This window comes from Leishmania donovani, chromosome 19 (genome assembly GCF_000227135.1).
Source record: "Leishmania donovani BPK282A1 complete genome, chromosome 19".
In the NCBI taxonomy this organism is placed as follows: Eukaryota; Euglenozoa; class Kinetoplastea; order Trypanosomatida; family Trypanosomatidae; genus Leishmania; species Leishmania donovani.
In genome coordinates, this window is record NC_018246.1 from 442,512 (window position 1) to 460,613 (window position 18,102).

At 63.7% G+C, this 18,102-nt stretch overlaps 3 protein-coding genes and 1 non-coding gene across 4 annotated transcripts; all 4 read left to right on the top strand.

Annotated features, from left to right (window-relative positions):
* Positions 1–453: 453 nt before the first annotated feature.
* Positions 454–3,354, top strand: LDBPK_191040 (hypothetical protein, conserved; the record flags this gene model as incomplete). Its single annotated transcript, XM_003860232.1, has 1 exon — positions 454–3,354. One exon carries the CDS (start codon positions 454–456, stop codon positions 3,352–3,354), a length of 2,901 nt encoding a protein of 966 aa, XP_003860280.1.
* A 5,552-nt stretch (positions 3,355–8,906) lies between these two features.
* Positions 8,907–16,565, top strand: LDBPK_191060 (hypothetical protein, conserved; the record flags this gene model as incomplete). Its single annotated transcript, XM_003860233.1, has 1 exon — positions 8,907–16,565. One exon carries the CDS (start codon positions 8,907–8,909, stop codon positions 16,563–16,565), a length of 7,659 nt encoding a protein of 2,552 aa, XP_003860281.1.
* On the top strand, positions 9,629–9,702 carry LDBPK_05_snoRNA6. The gene has a single exon (XR_002966698.1). It is a non-coding gene; the product is annotated as an uncharacterized ncRNA (small nucleolar RNA).
* A 404-nt stretch (positions 16,566–16,969) lies between the features above and the next one.
* LDBPK_191070 (hypothetical protein, unknown function) lies at positions 16,970–17,125 on the top strand (the record flags this gene model as incomplete). The annotated part of the gene is made up of 1 exon (XM_003860234.1): positions 16,970–17,125. One exon carries the CDS (start codon positions 16,970–16,972, stop codon positions 17,123–17,125), a length of 156 nt encoding a protein of 51 aa, XP_003860282.1.
* Positions 17,126–18,102: the final 977 nt, after the last annotated feature.

Sequence of the window (18,102 nt, forward strand, 5' to 3'; positions counted from 1 at the left end):
GTAAGCAGACGAAGCGTTGAAGCAGGGAGAACCTCGATAAAGAATCCGGTGTCTGCACAGCAGCAAGGCGCCACCGCCTGTGTGTGTGTGTGCGTGCATGTAGGGGGAGAGGGGCGGAGGGGATACATCACCCAGGAGGAGGTGCAGCGCCGCTGTGCACAGGCACAACAAAAAAAAAAGCGCATCTTGGTTAAACACGATAACGCCTTGACAGTGCAAAGTTTGTACGGTGGCTTCAAGACTTGTTTTTTTTTTGTCGTCTTCGTTCCTGCCCCTCCAGTCGTCGCGTGTGTTGGCGAGCCTGGAGTGGCGGCATCACTGAAGCGAAGGGGGGAGCCTCACTGCTGACTTCACACCCTTGACACACATACATACATACACACATACACACACACACACACACAAGAGCGAGCCGTACCTCCTCCCTTCTCTCCTTTCTCACAAGCGTAATACATGGCGCTCGCGTTATCCTCACGGAAGGCGGATGCCGGTGCCTTGGCGGCCATGACTCGCGTGGCTGTTTCAAATCCGACCGCGCACACCACGGCGTTGCCGCGGAGCCTCTTGTACGTGTGGGTGGTGGGCAACCCGACCAGCGGCGGCGAACGAGGTGCGGCGCTGCTGGATCAAGTTGAGACGCTGTTCTGCCAATCTTTCGGAAGAGATACAGTGCACACCGCCAGCAGCAGCAACCTCTTGCACATCCTTTCCTTGCATCAGCCTGTGCCAGGGTCTTCATCGGAAGGGATGGAAAGTGGAGCACACGGGCACAGGCCTGAAGCATCATCGGCATCAGCGTGGGGGCCGACCGCTGGCTCAGCACCACCATACTCGTCGGCTGTGAGTGCTGTGTGGAATGCCACAGCAGCGGCCATGCCGGCGACCCCAGCTGACTGCGCACTGTCCTCCGTGGCATCCTCTGTTAGTGGTGTCGCGCTGCGTACGCTTATCATTCGCACGAACCGATGTGGACACTTGAAGCTGTTGAGTCAATCGCTCAGTCAACTCATTCTGTGCTCTCGTCTCGACGACAATCGTCAGCGGCCGCCGCAGGGCCCCATGCTGTCTTCCACGCCGCACAGCGCCAGCGCTTCGGCAACTCTTGGGAACGACAACGACGAGTGCGAATCGCCGCCGCTAGGCATCAAAAGAACATCCGCCACTTACCAGCGCGCAAGCAGGAGTCGTCCAGAGCAGCCGTCCACGCATCACGTTATTCTCGTCGTTGGTGGCGATGGGACACTGAGCGAAGTCACGAACGGGCTGTGCGAGGGAACGCTAGCCGGGTTCGCACAGCTTGCACTGAGAGGTGGCTCTAGTGCCGACACTGCCGCAGCCACATCGCACGCACACGTTGAGCGCGAGGCCGCGGTGTTGTCGCACCTTCTTCCCGCTGTTCTGTATGTGCCGGCAGGAACTGGCTCCGACTTTGCCAAACTTGGATTATGCTGCCGCACTCCAGAGGACGCTCTGCGAGTCGTGCGCGACGGACTCGCACGGGAGCTCTGCCCCGTCGCGAGCAGCCGCGGCGGCGATGATGGAGCACACGTTGACAGCGAGAGTTGTAGGTCTATGGCTTCGAGCTCACCTGCTGCGCGGCAAACCATATCTGCGCCATCCAGATTGTCCGCGTGTGCTGCGTACGCGGTGGATGTCGGCCGGATCGAGTTTCTGCGCACCGGCACACGACACTTCTTCATCAATGAGTGCTCCGCTGGCATGTCGTGCGACGTCATCCAGCGTGGGGAGCGGTTCAAGCACTGTCGATGGATCTCCATGCTGAGCGGTCTAGTGCTGTTCGCCGCGTCATCCTTTGTGTCGCTGGTGCTCATGAAGCCGAAGCCACTGTACATCTGCAAGCTGCCCCCACGTGTGCCACTGTCCGCCGCCTCGGCGGCCCGGGCGGAAGACGTCGACACGGACGGCGGGGCAACCGAAACCGACGCGAGCCAAGAGCAGGCGAGCAAGGAAAGCATTGGCGGCAGCGACAACTACGCAGCTGGGGTGCGCAGCAGCGACACGGACTGCACGTCAATCTCTACAAGCCCGCTCTCCGATGCGGCGTCATCTTCGCCGTTGGGATGGTCTCACTCCCTTGCTTCGCTTGCCCCCTTTGCACCCTTGAGCAAGCAGCTGGGCCGGTTGCGTGCGCGACTGCGGCGGAGTGCGCACGTGGAGCCGAGGACAGACGCTCCTGGTCACTGCTCAGATGGTTCCCGGGACACATCTGCAAACTACTGCGCTCAGCTGGCAGCGCCAGCGGCTCCAGCCAAGAACGGCGCGACGGCGTACACGCTGCATGCGCGCACGCCAATGCCGCCTTTACATGCCAAGAAGGTTCGATGTACGCTTCAGACGCCCTCCCATCAAATCCTGCAGCTTCTCGACATCAGCCCCGACGAGCTTGAGATGCACCGTATGCAGCAGGAGCAGCGTGATACCGGGGCGCCGGCGGGCACTTCAAGCACCGACTTCGCCACCGCCACCTCGATAAAGGGCATGGGTAGGGTCGCCACCAGCAAAGGCACCGCCGCCGCCACGAGCTCGGGGGAAGACGAGGTGCAGCATGAACACGTGCACCGCAAGCGGAATGCGCAGATTGGCAGTGATGACCACATCGGCGAGCACCACTGTCGCGTAAACAGTGGGGCCCTGTATGTCGACGCCGCGCCCGGCAAAGGTGACGACGCGTGGCCACGCAACGTCGGCGATGATCATCTCATGTCGCTGACGTGGGTGGAGCTGCCATCGTCCATGGTCGCCTTCGCGAACGGCCGCTGGTACGGTGGAGGCATGCTCGTCGCACCGCACGCGAATCCAACAGATGGACTGCTCAGCTGCACGAACTGGGTAGCGACGATCCTGCCCTTTGTCTTCAGCGCTTTCTCCCTCTACACAGGATGGCACGTGCGCTGGCGCAGCACGAGCGTCTTCGACGGCGAGCGGTTTCTCGTTACGGGCGGGACCCCTCCCAGTGCCGCCAAGGCTATGACAGCATCTCTGCACAGCTTGGCAGACGCGCCTTTGGACGCCGAGGAAGCGCTGTACATGGAGGCGGACGGCGAAGTGCTGGAGGCAGCACCGGCCATTGTGGAGCTTGCCGGCAAGCTTATCTTTCTCGTTCCAAGCACAGCTACGGTGTGCCTTGGCAGTGCGGCTCCCGGCACAACTCGCGAGCGTGTCGCCGCGCAGCAGCAGCAGCACGACGGCGGCGCGCGTTTGTTATCGGCCGACTCCGGCGTGGCGTTGCACCCTCCCGGTCGACGACTTGGCGGCCTTCTCGACGGGCTCGGCAGTTTGCTGAGGCGGCTGGCGAGCTGCGCGAAACAGCGGATCGGCGAAAGGCGCTCGTAGGTGCGCCGTCAGCAGCAGCGGTAGGGCTAATACGCGCGTCTGAAGCACATGCGCCCATGCTTCATGAGTGTACGTCTTCTCAGACGCACGCGATGGCTTTGAATGCGTGTTTATATCTTGTGCACACTGTATGTTGGGGGGAGGGAGGGAGGGAGGGAGGGATGTGGCATGCAGAAGGCGCACGCAGCACGCGGTTCATAGCTGGGATGGATGGCTTCGCCTCTCTTGCGTCATTTCCTCCCCCGCGCCGTCCCTCTTTCTCGCCCCCCCTCCCTTCCCTGCGCGTGCATGTTTGCATCACGGCTGCCCATTCGTATGCCCTTCTTCCTTTGGCTTTTTTGCGTTTTTTTTCCCTCAGGCCCACGCTCGTCCACCACCCCTCCTCCTCCTCCTCCCTGTGGAGACAGAGGCAGAGCTGCTACACGTCTGCGAAGGGTGAATGGCATGCGTTGCGCATGCAGACACACGTCCCACCAACGGTGCACGTACGCACATCGCACGCGCACTGGCGGACGTGAACGCACCGGCCAGCATGAGTGGGCGAAAGAGGGGAAGGAGCCTCCCCCTTGTAGGGTATGTGTGCCACCGGCCCCACCTACCCACCCCCTCTCGTCTTTACTTTTCTCTTTTTATATCTCCCCTGCATCTCTTCCTCAAAAGCCATGTAGAGAGCGCAAAGAGGAAAAAGGGCATGCGTGCGGAGCACGCAAACCTCACTCGTCGAGAGGGTGGGAGCGTGAACACACACGCACGCACGCGCTCGAGCTATGAGGAAGGAAAAGAGAAAGGCGATATCCATAAGGTATGTACCTTGGATGCCCTCAGGTGTGCGCGTACGCCCAGGATTCAGAAAATGAAGCGGCCGCCTCCTTTGCCCTTCGCTCGCGCGGAGATGCGCACGTAGCATGTCTCGCTCAACCTATTCACCAGCCCTTATCTGAATGTGTATGTGCATGTGTTTTTCTTGCTACTGTGCTGCAAAACAGAACATGTGATGCTGCCCCCCCCCCTCCTCTTCTCGCTCGCTCACGCTTTTTGAGCATCTGTGATGGCGGCTTCGCTCCTCTTCCGCCTCTCCCTTGCCCCTCTTAAATCCCTTCCTCACCATCTCTCCTCCATCATGGCTGTCGTTGGCAGAACTAGCATGACAGACAGACTCGTCGCTACTTCGCTTCAGACACTATTCAAGGCTCAAAACGTATACATGCATACACGCACGTACGCACCGCCGACAGCATCCACGTTGGGCACGCCATCCGGGCACCTTCATGCCCTTTTCTGTCGTCGTTCCTTACGTTTGTTTTGGTTTTCTCTAGACCTACTTAGAAGCACACCTACACGCGTACACATCGACTTCCTTGGCGCGCCATCCTCAGACCTCACCCGCCACCCACCCACAGACAGGCGCGCACATACACCTTTGCGCCGGGGCCTCGGTGTCTGCTGTTTGCCGCCATCACACCTCCTCATCCCCCCTCCCGCCCGATCTCTAGCGGTGTACTTTCCTTTGCGCTCGACGCATCGCCGTCATTGACACACACGCAGACAGAAAAGCACATCTGCGGCGCCTTCTTCGGCCCTTTCCTCTCTCTCTCTCTTTGCGCTGATTTTGCCTTTCGGGGGGAAGGGGTGGGCACTTGTCTCGGCTCGAGTTCATTGCACGGGAGGCTGCCTCGTGCGCCCCGCATGAAAACCCCCTTCGTCGCCACTGCGTCCCTCGCCCCTCCACCCCTCCCCCCAACTAAGCAACCACTGCAGATAGAATGATCTTTATCGAACCGGATGTGGACTACTTCCGGCTGCACCTGCGGGACGTGCACGTGCCAGTACCAGTTCTCGAGCAAGGCCCAGACGCCATCGCGGCTGCAACGACCGCAGCGCCAACGTCGGCGCGCGCTACGGTGGTGCCTCAGTGCAAGGAACCAAATGATGGCGACCACGACGCGCCTCTGCCACACAAAGGCTTGAAGGTGGGGACAGCGACGGAAACGGCAGGTTTCAGACGCTCCGGCTCTGCCATGCCCTCGGTCTCGTCCTCTACTGATCCTTCGAAGGTGTTGGCAGCCGAGCAAGAGCACTTGCACCGGTGCGAGAGCGGCAATGATGACTACCGCGGCCTCGTTGAGGATGAGGCGGCCTCGTGCGCCAAGATAACCCTCGAGGAGCGCGCCGACGTTGTGCATCGAGCACTGTTGAGCGCGCTGCACGCCCGCTTCCCCTACGAGGCCGTCGACACGCTCGAGTACGTCTACATTCTCGTTGTCACGCACCACGTTGCCCCGTCGCTTGCCACTCAGGCCTTCAACGAGGGCGAATTGGGCAGCCTCACCTCCCTCAGCGGCCTCCTGCCTGAGGAGCTGCGCGATCGCACTTTTCCATCCCACCTCAACGCCGTCCTCGATCCGGCGTCAGCCTTCGCAGCCGAAACGACCTCCACCAAGCCGATGTCGCCAGAGACAGCGACTGGAGTGGCAGCCGACTCCGCCGCCGCGTCATCCGCCATTCGACCGTCCATCCGCGTCACGGACGACGATGCAGCCGCTCGCGCGGCACGGGAAAAAGAGAGCGCCGCTCGGGCCATCGCGCAGGTGCTGCACAACGTTCCCACGGCACCTCACTTCTTCGACTCGATCTTTCTGCTCTCCCGTGCCCTGACCCCAGAGCAGCAGGCGCTATATTGCGATGTGCAACGCTGCGGCCGCCGCCTCGTCAGCTGTGAAGCTGTGCACCACGCCACAGTGACCGCTGCGAAGGCGCACCGGGGCGGCGGCACCAACACGCAGATGGAATCCTTTTCTGTCATCCAGGGCCGCTTCGTCCACTGCGTGCCAGCGGACGGCGGTGGCGGCGGCAGCGCGGAGACAAAAGCCGCGAGCGCCGCCACTTCGAACAGCTGCTTTTGCAGCGTGGCAGGTGAAAGCCGAAGCTACAGAGTGCCGTTCTCGGTTCCCAACGGCGATGGGCCTGCACAAGCAGCATCGCCGGCAACGACGTTGGCGGCGGCTCGCTCGCTCTACTTCTCCGTCTACCGTATTCCTCTTAGCCGCTTTCGCCCTGCCGAGCAGCAGTACTACGCGGACCAACGCGAGGAGCTGAGGTGGCGTCAGCGGCACCGCTGCCGGTCGAGCTACCGCAAGTTGCAGCGAAAAGGGCAGCCTGTCGAGCAGGTGTCCGGTGCTGTAATGCCGTCGTGCGGTTCGTGGTGTCACCCTCTGGAAGAGAGCGGCAGTGTCGATGCTGCTCGCGACTCATGCAGTTGCAGTTGCGGCAGCGAGAGCGAGGACGATGAAGAGGACTGGGAGGGAGAGGTACGTCGTTCAACGGGGAAGGCAGTTTCTTCGCTATCCAGCGCCAAGTCATGGCGTACCCGCGACGCGGCCGATGCGATTGACAGGCTGCTCGGCAGCGAAGGTCACGGTGTTGGCGACGCGGCGGAGCAGACGTCAACGGCGGAGCAGCGCAGCGCAGCTCGCTTCTTTCGAACCTGCCACGAGGTGCTCACAAACTACGCCATTGCGCACTCGCCGTATGCGGCGAGGGGAGCAGTGGAAAAAGAAGAAACGGCAGCGAGGACGAAGGCGACAGCACACGGGGCGCCCTCCCCGTCGTCGCCCGCCGTCACAGCAGCCGTGCCTTCTTCTGCACATCAGCGGCAGCAGCACCCGCGAATGCCGTGGTTCCCACGTCGATTTGCTGGTGTCTCTTACGTTGGTGTCACCCGTCTCCTCTACTCGCTGGCCCCGTGCGACTGCTACCACTTGGTGATGAAGGACCACAGTCCTTTCTATTACGCCCACTCGAGTCGCTCTTCTTACGAGCGGCAGACGGTGCCGCTCTGCCTCGTCTCGGACCTCTCCTCTGAGACTGGTGGCGACGGAGGCGGCGCGCTGCAGCTGGCACAACTGAAATCAAAGCCGTTGTCACGCGCGACGGCTGCCTCGGCTGCACCGGCGACAGCCCTCGCTTCCGTTGCGGAAGCGAGGCGCCGTAGATTTGGTGAGCAGAAGGTTCAGGTGGCGCCGCCGCGCGCACGGTCGCCTGAGCCGGGCGTGACAGAGCAGGTGTTGCTGCCAGGTTGCACGGCCCCAGGGCCCAGGACCGACACGCTGGCCGTTGCCGATGGCGCTGGCGGCGCGGCAGCTGGCAGTGGCCGGGAGGGCCTGATGTGTACTCCGTTTCCGTCTCCTGCGCCCTCTTCAGAGCGTGCCGAGCGACCGTCCTACGAGGCCAGGGTAGCGGCAGCCGCGACAAGGAACTCCGCATCGAATCCCCCGCCCTCGTCAGCGTCGCCGCAATCGCGCGGCAGCCTCGTCTCGGCCACGGACGGGTTCCTCCGTATGTCGGTGTCTCTCATCCGCAACAACATCTCCGGGAGCCCACAAGCGAGGCAGCAAAGCCTCACGGAGAAGGGGGTGCACGTCCCCAGCTTTCTCTTGCCTGATGATGTGCGCACCAGGGGTGGCACTGACGCGGGCCCGAGTTGTCGAAATCCGCGTGACGCCGCTTCGGCAGACGGCGGCGCCGCTGCAGCCGCTGTGAATCTCTTCAAGGCACTTTCGCAGTCGTCGCTCGCGCAGCACAAGCTGCGGTACGGCTGCATACGCTCCGTCATCTCTGTCGCCGTGTTGGACAGCTCGCAGAGGATGCCAAACGACAGCCCCGCCGTCTGCAGCAGCGGCGGTGCGAACTCCGACGGGGCGCGACGGTACGGCACCCTTGAGGCGGCGCAGATGCAGCTAAGCCAACGCTACTGCTGTCGCGGCCTCGTCGACCACACGTGGCTCTCCATCCCCGTGCAGCGCACGCCGGCGGAGCAGGATGCGATTCAGTGGATGCCGGTGATGCTCGGTTCCACAGACTGCGTGAGCGACGTCGGGTTGCGGACAGCCGTGCATCTCGGCATTTTCCCGCGTGCGTCGCCGCCGTCGCGCGGTGCGAGTGGCGGCCCTGCCGGTCTCACGGCTGTATGTTTGTCCACGCCATCAGACCAGCTTGACGGAGTTCTGCCGACCCGTGCAGGTGCGCTGTCGTCGCTGCAGCCGTTTGAATTCAGGGGGGAGAACCCTACTGCGGCACTGAGGCAGGCGGGGAGCAGTGGTGCCGCCGCTGCTGCCGACAACGCCCTCGCCGGCGCCAGGCTGTCAAACGACAAGAAGGGCATGAGCAAAGTGATGCCTCCAGTGGCACCACTTCGGGCGCGCCCCGTCAACGGCGCCGACGACGGTGTCACTGCTGACATCGGTGCGAGAGCGGCTCCACGGACGATTCAGGAGAACGGTCCATGGACGCAGGGCGGAGCAGAGCACGGCAGAGAAGCAGCCTCTTCACCCACTACTACGATCGCCCAGGCGCGGTCGTCCACGTTCAGCGCGGTGGGCCGATTGGAGCAAGCCCGCACGCCGCTGACCTCCTTCGCCACCCTTCATACGAAAGGCGGTGTGCCACTCGCTTTCGACTTCACTGGCGGCCGCCAGTCTCACGCGGTGCCGCGGCGCGGCACCACACCGCGGGACCGCCTATCTTTTACGACGACGAAGGCCAAGAAGGGCGAGATGGGCAGCGAACATGCCCACGTGGACATCGATGATGAAGAGGAGCAAGTGCGTGCCCCTACCCCTTCTGCGACGGCCACATCGGTGCGGATCGAGCGTGGTGGTATCGCGCTTACCTTTGACGCTGGGCCGGCGCAGCAACGAAAAACGCCGTCATCCTCTGCGACCGGTGGCGCACCAACGACATGCCGACGGCGCACCGATCCGGCTACTACGAGCGCTCGCTACCCTGCGGAGTTTCCGCGCGATTGCAGCAGGTATGAGGACGATGTGATGAAAGGCAAAGACGACAACGAAGAGTCCGTCGAGGTGGCTTCGGACTTCTCTGATGGCAACGGCGATGATCCTGAGCGCCGCCTGTTGCCGTCCTGCGCGCGTACACCCGAAAGAACGCCGCGGGCGTTGGCGCGGACGCCACCGCGAGGGAACCAAGTGGCACGAGAGTTGGCGGCAGCCGAGGACGCGGACAGCGAACGCCGTCGTGGCGGCGGCAGCTCCAAGATTAGCGAGCGAGTCAGCGGCGCCATCACAGCGGCTCCAAAAAGCTATTGCGCCGGAACTCGGGGTTCACCACAGGCGGCAACGAAGACAATCAACTGGGCCGACAAGTTGCTTCCAAACGCGAAGGCAACGAGGGCCGGCAGCCGCAACTGCGGAAGCCTCCGCTTTCCATCCGTCTTGCACACGGAAGTGGAGGACAAGGAGCAGCTCGATGCGAACCGCAGCGTACGCGGGCGTGGCGCGGCGCTGATGCCGACAACGTATGGGGCGGCGGCGGAGCGCCGTGCCGGGGTGTTCGGCATCAGCGGCAGTAACAACATCAGAAGGAGCAGCGGCCCTCTACCAGCCAGCCTCCCGGCTCCCCGCTCCAACCCCTTTCTTATGCAGACTCACAAGACGCCAACCGCGAACAGCAACCAGCCGTATGACATAGATGCGGGCACATCACCGCGTCCCTCGCCGCTATCACGTTGCTTCGCGGGATACACTCCATTTCAACCTGCCAGCGGACTGCCCCAACACGTACCGCAACACCAACAGCAGACACCAATCCCGGACAGTCGCCCCACAAGCGTCAGTGCAACGCCAACGCCAACGCCAACGCAGTGCTTCTCTGTTCCCTTCACACCGTTTGGTCAAGGTGCGGGGTCGCGCTACCAAACAACTGCACCGACGCTGCAGCAGCAATTGCTGCCGCACACGAACCAGCACGGCGCACGTGCAACCGGCTTCGCCGCCGTCGCCGCACCGCACTCACACGTCCCGCCGTCGACTGTGGAGCTCTCCGCCTCAGGCGTGTCGCTTAGCAGCAGCAGCAGCAGCGGTTCGGGAAGCATGTGCCTGTCATTCCGGCAGCACCCGTCAGCGTCGCCGCCGCCGCCGCCGCAAGAGTGCTTCTTCGATGACCTCGTTACCCTACGTACAACGTGCGAAACGCGGGAACCCCGTCGTGGCACTGCGTTCACCGCGAGCACCGCTACACCGACGGCCACTAGCGACGGCGGCACCGCTCCGCACGGTGCGCAGAGTGCGGCCAGCCCACCAGCCTACTTTGCCATGGCGTGGAACGCGCGGAAGACGGCGCCGCAACAACACGGCCTCTCAGGCGGCATCGCGGAGCACCCCTCGTCCTCCGCCTCGCTATCTCCTCTGCCACGACACACAACACACGAGCAAGCGCAAGCGCCGCAGTCGCGTCCCTGCATCTCCTTCTACCCCCCGTTCGCCGCGGCGCGGAGCGCGCCGTCGCTGTCGGCGCAGCTGTTGAGCCCAAGCGCCTACTACACGCCTCCAGCGCGGCAAACCATCGGCGCTGGTCGCCTCTCGTTGTTCTCGTCTCCTCTGGCACCACGGCGTGGCAGTGTTGGTGGTGGCCCAGCCACCCTGGCAGTCGATGCGTGTGGTCTAAGTCGCAGTCTCTTCATCGACGAGTACGACGACGGGGCTGCCACAGCCGGCTCAGCGTCACACCTCCGCGGCGACGGTCGGGCGGCAAGCCGTGTGCGGCCGCGTGGCGTCTCGGCGATGGATGCCGCGTGGTGGCAGCCAATTCGCGAGCTGACCTCCGCTCCGAACCTCCGCCACGGAGCTGCAGCGCCAGCAGCGGGTCATTCGCGGTCGAGCACGAGCGCGCTGCGCTTGTCTGTCGCCGACCAGCCCTACAACCTTCCGCTGGGTTCCACCTCGAACCCTCACAACCACCACGGCAGCCGTTGTGGCGATTGCGGTGGATGTCGCAAAGGCTGCGCCACCGCAGCCGGCGATCCCGCCTTGCAGCAACGAAGTCGACACTCCTACTACCACGAGGAAGCCTCATCGCTAGGCCGTGGAACGGCTACCGCGCCTGTGCACCCCGGCAGGGCCGCCGTGCCGCCGCTGCCGTCATCACGTCTCGGTGGCCTCCAAATCGACGCGAGGAACGCCGAAAATCAAAACGTGGACGACGCCTACGTTGAGGAGCTTTCGCTCTCGCCCGTGACGCCGCACCGCACGCAGATGCGGACGCCGTTCGCGGTGCGTCGTGCCCGTCGCGCAGCTGCCACCACAGGCCACAGTTTTAGACTGTCGTCCCGTCGTCGCCCTCCTCTTGCTCCGCGCAGTGTCGGTAGCGATGCCGCCCGCGGCTCCTCGTGTGACTGTGCGGAAGCGAATGCGCCGGACAAGTTCCGCTCCCACTACGGTGCAGCGACTCCATCGTCCGCAGCGGCGTGGCGCGATGGCTTGTCGGTCCGTGAGCGAGTCCAGCTGCGCCGGTGGCGGTTGGACAAGGAGGAGCGACTGGCCAGCTATCAGGCGCACCTGCAGGCGAACTACCTCTGCGGGTCGATGCCGAAGCGCTACTGCTTTGAAAGACAGACAGGCGGCGCCGCAGCCGACGCGAGGCCAGCTCCCCTGGGCGGTGGCGTAGCGCGAGAGAGTGGCGTGACCGGGAGCGGCGAGCAGCCGCAGTCCGCCGCTGGCGGCTACGCAGTGTGGACACCGAGGACGACCGCTGTGCCGCCCGTGGGGCACGAAACAGCAGCAGTGTTGCAGGTGGGGAAAAGTGCGCGGGACTTCAGCCTTGGTGTGCACTCCTCCGCGCCCGTGTCGACGGCGACGTCAGCGCCACGCGACGCAAGCTCGCTCCTCCTAAGACCGCCAACGGCGTCTGCTTCGACCGCGTCAGGGGCCGGTGGGCCAGATGTCGATGCAGCGCGGGTCTGCCAAGCCGAGGCACATCGTCGTCAGCAGGCAAGCAAGCAGTCCCAAATAGAAGCTCGGCAGCAGATGGAGGCGCTCGCCGATGGTGCTGCTGCCGCACGACTTGCGACAGGGGTCAACGTCAGCTTTACGCTGCGCGACGTGGCCACTGTCTTCCTTCGACTGCCGAGCACCTCACTGCATGCGTCGCGGACGCCCGGGACGGAGCCGTGGCATGTCAGCGGCGGTGCTGGGCTCGACGTACTGGACGTTTGCGACGCAGTCAGGCGCACCGAGGGTGTGTCGTGCTTTCTATCCCGAAAGCCCACGCAGCTGCGGGGTGGGTGGGCAAGCTATCTGGAACGCATCAACCTCTACCAAGAGCCCTTCTTCCTGCGTGATCAGGCTTTTGTGCTCGTCTTACCCGTCCCGCACGTGCCAACGCTGAAAGTGTGCGTCGCGATCCACAACATCAATGACCTGTTGGCGCTTGTGTGCCAGACGCCGGTGGCGCGCATTTTGCCGACAGCTGAGGAGACGTGGATGCGGCAGCACGAGTACGGATTCGAAGACGCGAACGACGATGCAGAAGGACGACAGGATGGTGCCGTGATGGCTGTCGCGGAGCGGCGGTGGCTCTTTGGGCTTTTCACAACTCGACGGCTCGTCCCTGCCGCTGGCACACATGCGTCGCGCAAAGCCCACCAACAACTGCCGTCACCGGAGGACAATGACGTGGCACGCCGAGAAAAGTGCCGCCGGCTGCGTCGCGAGTATCAGGTGGATGGGCTATGCCTCACGTGGCGCCATCGAGCTCGACTGTGGTACGCGCTGCTGCGGGCAGGATTGAGCTGCCTCGCACTTCCGACATGCACGTCGCCACTCTTGATCGACCCCGTGGCGTGCAAAGCAAGGTGCGCGCTGTTGTGTGACCGCATCGCCGCCTACGCGGTGGCGCATCGCCGGCTTGAAGCACTCAAGGCTGTACGGCAGTCGCGCCTCGTGGCGCGCGCCGCGGAAGTGTCGAAGGAACGGGTGTTGAAGTTTTGTGATCGCGCACATCACGGGACGGCACGCGGAATTCAACTTGGTAGGACGGGTGACAGCAGCAGCCGTGTGGCGGCGAGCCGCTCGCGGTGCACTCCGTCGCCGCTGCTTCTGTCTGTGCCCACGCGACAGCAGCGGCGAGTTTCAGGTGTCGGCGATGATGGGGTCGATAGCACGGTGTGCCAAGGCCGCTATCCCGTAACGTGGGGCAGGGCTTGTGATTCAACTCTGAGGACGGACCTTCACAACCGCTTCAGCAGCACTGACGAGGCTGCCCGAGACCCACAAGTGGCGCGCGGCGGAGTCGCCTCCACCCTTGAAACACCGTCGACCGTGTGGGGCAGGCCGCTATTCGCCGCTTCGACTTCAGCAGCGCCTCTCCACAGCGGGCACTTCGAGACCAGCAGGCAGAGGTTCGAAGACCGCTGTGACGAGCGGCAGCAGCGGGCAGGAACACCGATACCGCCTCGACTCTCCGCCATGGGGGGCATCTCACACACTTATCCCTCTCTGCGACAGCGCACCTCTTCAGGCGATAGGTGGGCAACGCCGCGCACGACGCGCTCGATGCAGCTGCGACTCGCCGCTAACCAACGTGTGGCCGCCGGTGACGCGCCGGTATCCTCCCTGCGCCATGCCACGCACGCATCAGTGCTGGGAGAAGGTCGCCTGACATCCAACGATGGCGAGCGATTTAGCGACGCGTTCGGTCTGCACTCGCGCCGTAGCTTCACGCCCCCTCCTCGCCCGCCTCCTAATCGTCCACCCCCACCACAGCAGCAGCAGCTGCAGCCTCGATGGGACGGTGACTTCGGCGGTGGCGCCACGTCGACGTGGACCGCCAACAGTCGCGATGGGGCGGTCGACGTTGCGTGGCGGCATGCACACACATGCGGCGACGCCGTGGCGACCAGCTGCAGACGCGGAAGCACCCTTGCTAGGACGGTGGCGGGAGCACCTGGAATCGCCTCCGTCAACGTCCCCTACGACGTTGAGGCGGGAAGCCACCCGTACGCTAGCGACGGCGCGCTTGGAGCGATGCGTGCCGCTCGCAGCGCGACGGTAGCGGCGGGTCACGAGAGACACGCGTCGAGTGCTGCGTCGCACGGGTTGTTTGCACCCGCTGCGTCCACTGTGGCGCCCTACGCTAGCGGTACATCTATCGCGCCGTCATCGGACGCACAGGCTACGGCTGCGGCAGAAAACGGTCCGCAGCGCGTCATTCTCTCCCCGACCACCGCCTCCAGCCTTGCACTCAGCGCGGCCGCGGCATCCACCAACTTGGACCTTGTCCTGCGTGTAGATCGCGATGACGCCTTGGCGGGCGCGCTGGCCCGTCTCACCGAGCACCGCGCCGTGAACATTGCGCCGCCGCTGGTAACCGTGCTGTCAATTGTGCCCCTTGCAGCGCAGCCCGTGCGTGGCGCAGGTGCGGGCGTGGTCGAGGACAGCGATGCCCCAACGATCAGCCCTGCTGACACCGGTGCAGCATCGCCATTGTACCCTGGTTTCATCCCAACTCCGCTGGAGGTGCAGCAACGCCTGGCTCAGCCGTTCAACCTCTCCATCGCGCAGGTGCAGCAACTGCTCCAGTGGCAGTGGGAGCATCATCAGCATTGCTACACGCTGATGCCGGTGCCTCTCTTCACTGGCGCGGCAGCCGGTCCCACGGAGGTGGACTTCTCGCTCAGGTTCTGGTCGTCCCCGCAGGGCGTGGACTCGGTGAGCCGTGGCGGACCGGATGAGCGGGCATCGGCTGCGTCGCCATCCTACGCCGTCTCGCCGCTGGCGCGCGAGCTACTGCTACACCTTCTGCGGTGGTCGTGGCTGCTGCCGATCGACTACGAGGCGAGCCGGCGCAGCCGACGTCATCGGCTGGCTGCCACGACCACCAGCAGCCTTGCTTCCCTTTTTCGCTGCCTCATTTCGCCGTCGCCGCTCCGTTGTCCGCGATGGCGCATGCTGGCGCTCATCGTGCTCCTCGTCACCGCGGCGGGGCGCTCGGCCCGGTGCCTGCAGGCGCTTCTCTTTGGTGGCGTCGGCTACTGCGCTTTGAGCGGCGTGGCAGTTGGCTTGCTGGCGCGGCTGCCTTCGCACCGGGGTGCGAGTAGCCGCCACAGTCGCGGCGGATGTCTTCCATGGCAGTGGTGGTGGGGCAGGCGGAGCACCGGCGCGGCGGATGTGCACTCCCAAGGGCACCGCCGCTCTGCCTCTCGCCTCGTGCGTCGCCCTTTGTCCGCGCTGCAAAACGACGTCCCACCCATCGACGACCGTGTGAGTCTTCTCTACTCCCTCGGCGAGTCCACGACGCATGACATGCTCGAGCGGCGACGGGTGCATTTTGCAGCGCAGGCGGTGCTCGTGCGCGTGCTGTGCCTGCAGAGCGCGGCTGCTTCGCTCCTGAGTCGGCTACAGCTCTTCTTCTACGGCTACTCGACGGCGCTGTCGTTCTGGGTGGCACTGCTGCTCTTCGCGTACGCCCTCTTGTGCGCAGTGTACCTGGAAGCAGTGCTCGCGGTACAGCAAAGCCTAGGCGGTGCGGCGTGGTCAGCAGAGTGTGACGGTTGTGCGAGCGCCGGGGCAGTGTCGGCGTTTTGGCAAGTCGCACGGAGGATTCCGCACGTGATGTGGTGGGGCACCAACGCCGCATCAACAACATCATTCCACCCTTCTCAATCGGCGGCATCTGCGCTCACAGGGGCTGCCTGGCGCGAGGTGCTCGCGAGTGCTCGGTATATTCTCTTTCAAAGACAGCGGACTGTCGTAGATGGCGGCGGTGAGGCCGCTGCTGCGGGAGTTGCGAGCGCACTGGAGGTACAACCCTTCGGTGACAGTGATCCGGCAGTAGAGGCAACGGCGAGAAGCGGCGGTAGTGCGGGGGCAGGGGCGGCGCACGGCCACCATCGCAGCCCCTCCTATTTTTACCAGAACGGCAAGTACTTTGCGTACGACGCGGAGCCGCCAGCATGGGCAAAGTCGGAAGCCGCCGCCGCCATCCCGTCCAACATCGGTGCGACACCAGGAGCCCACTACGAGCGTGTGTCTGCACAACCACAGCGACAGGAGCCGTCGCCGTCGGCGCGCGTCGTGCAGTCGCTGAGCGAGTGGTTCAGCCACATTGTCCAAGGTGGCGGCAGCGATGGTAATGATGGTGGTGGCAAGCATCGGCCGTCCGTGCTTAGCAACCACTCCGCCGACCCGATGGGTTCGAATTCAACATACATCACAGCCAACAGCAGCGCCGCGTATGTGTGCTCCAACAAGTCGGCAGGCTCCTCAGTAGGGGATCCCAGCGTGCTCTGGTTCCTCGTTGTTGCCTACGTCGTCACGGTCTGTCTGCCGTGGTCGCCGTACCGGTGGCTGTGGCGGCGGGTGTGGAGTGTGCTGACGCATGACGACGCCCTGGTCAGGCGACCTCTCCTCACTGTGTGAAGGGTCGGTGTTGTCGCCGCACATGTGATCTTCGTCTTGTATGGGTGTCTATCGATCTGTGCGCGTTGTTCATCTCGCTCTGCACTCACAGGCGACAGTGCTGGTGCGGTAAAAGTGGGGTCTCTTCCCTTACGCACGATGGCCGCTTGGTACTCGCACGGCTCTTGGTGCTCATCTAACATGACCCCAGAGATGGGCGGTAGACAGGAAAGCGAGGAGGCAGTGAGCCGCTGCTGCCCCTGTGCCCTTTCTTACAGGATCGCCTTGTAGGATCAAGTAGGCCATGCAGACTTGCGTGTGTGTGTGTGTGTGTATACGTGTGCGCAGGCGCGCACAACCCACCCTCAGTGGGTAAGAGGGCCGACGAGGATAAGCACCCGGCATATCACGACGCTGGTTGGCAGATGCATGTGCCTGCACTCTCGCTCGTTGCACGTTGTGCGGGTGACCTTGGCCGCGTGCGTGTTTATGAGCTTACCGTTGCCATCATAGGAGTCTTCGCTGCGCGCTTAAGTGCGTGCATGGGGTGGCCTTTGGGCTGCGCTGCTGAGCGCTGTTGAGCACGTCCACAATCTCTCCCTCCCCGCCCGTGCGCGTGCTCTCGCCATCCCCGACACATCGAATGGCCGCCTGTGAGCTTTCTCTCCCTTTCCAGCTTCCCTCCTCCTCTTCTCTCCCTCCTCATGCGCATATATCGACAACAGATGGTCATGCGCCAACGAATGGACGCTCAGGACAGCGACGGCGGCGGCGTCTTCGACACCTACGAGAAGCTCCGTCAAGCCAATTCCGAGAAGCTGCAGACCCTTCTCAGTCGCACCGCCCGCCGCACCACGGCCGCGGGTGGTGCGGCGCGGCATGTAAAGAAGTCTGCCTCCTTGACAGGGGACTATCTCGACTTTGAGAATGACGAGTTCGCTGACAGGTGGATAAACCTCGGCATGGGGCTGATGGTGGCGCTGGCGCTGTTCCTCTTTTATGTCCTGTGGTTCACGGACTGGGTACGGTGAAGTGGTTCTGTATATGCGTGGAGGATGTGAGGGCTTTTCAGGCCTCCGTGTCCGCTCGTGCCCACGGCAACGACGTGCAGCGAGAGTGTGCGCGTCGGTGCGTCTGGAGGTGAAAACGGAGAAGGACTCGGGGCGACATCCTCAGCCACGCGAAAGCAAAGTCCTTTCATTGTGATCCTTCTCGGCCTCCCCACAGGGATCGGCCCGAGGCCCTTCTCTCTCCATCATGGTGGTGGACCGGCTGAGTGCGCAGCGCATCAAGACCCCCGGACTACGCCGCGCCTTCTTCGCTGATGACCTCGCACTCCTCACATTCTCCACAGCGAAAGATGTCACGCGAACCACACTACGATCCGCCCGCTGGAGGGCGGAGCACTGGACACGGGAGCACTTCGTGGAGCTGAGTGCCCCCAGAACGAGGTGCTGCACACTCTTCGGCGCGCGACACCGAAGTCAACTGCACACCTCTCCGCCCTCACGCGAGCAGACCACCTCGCGCATTTGGCGCGGCAGGTGTGCAGGCCGGA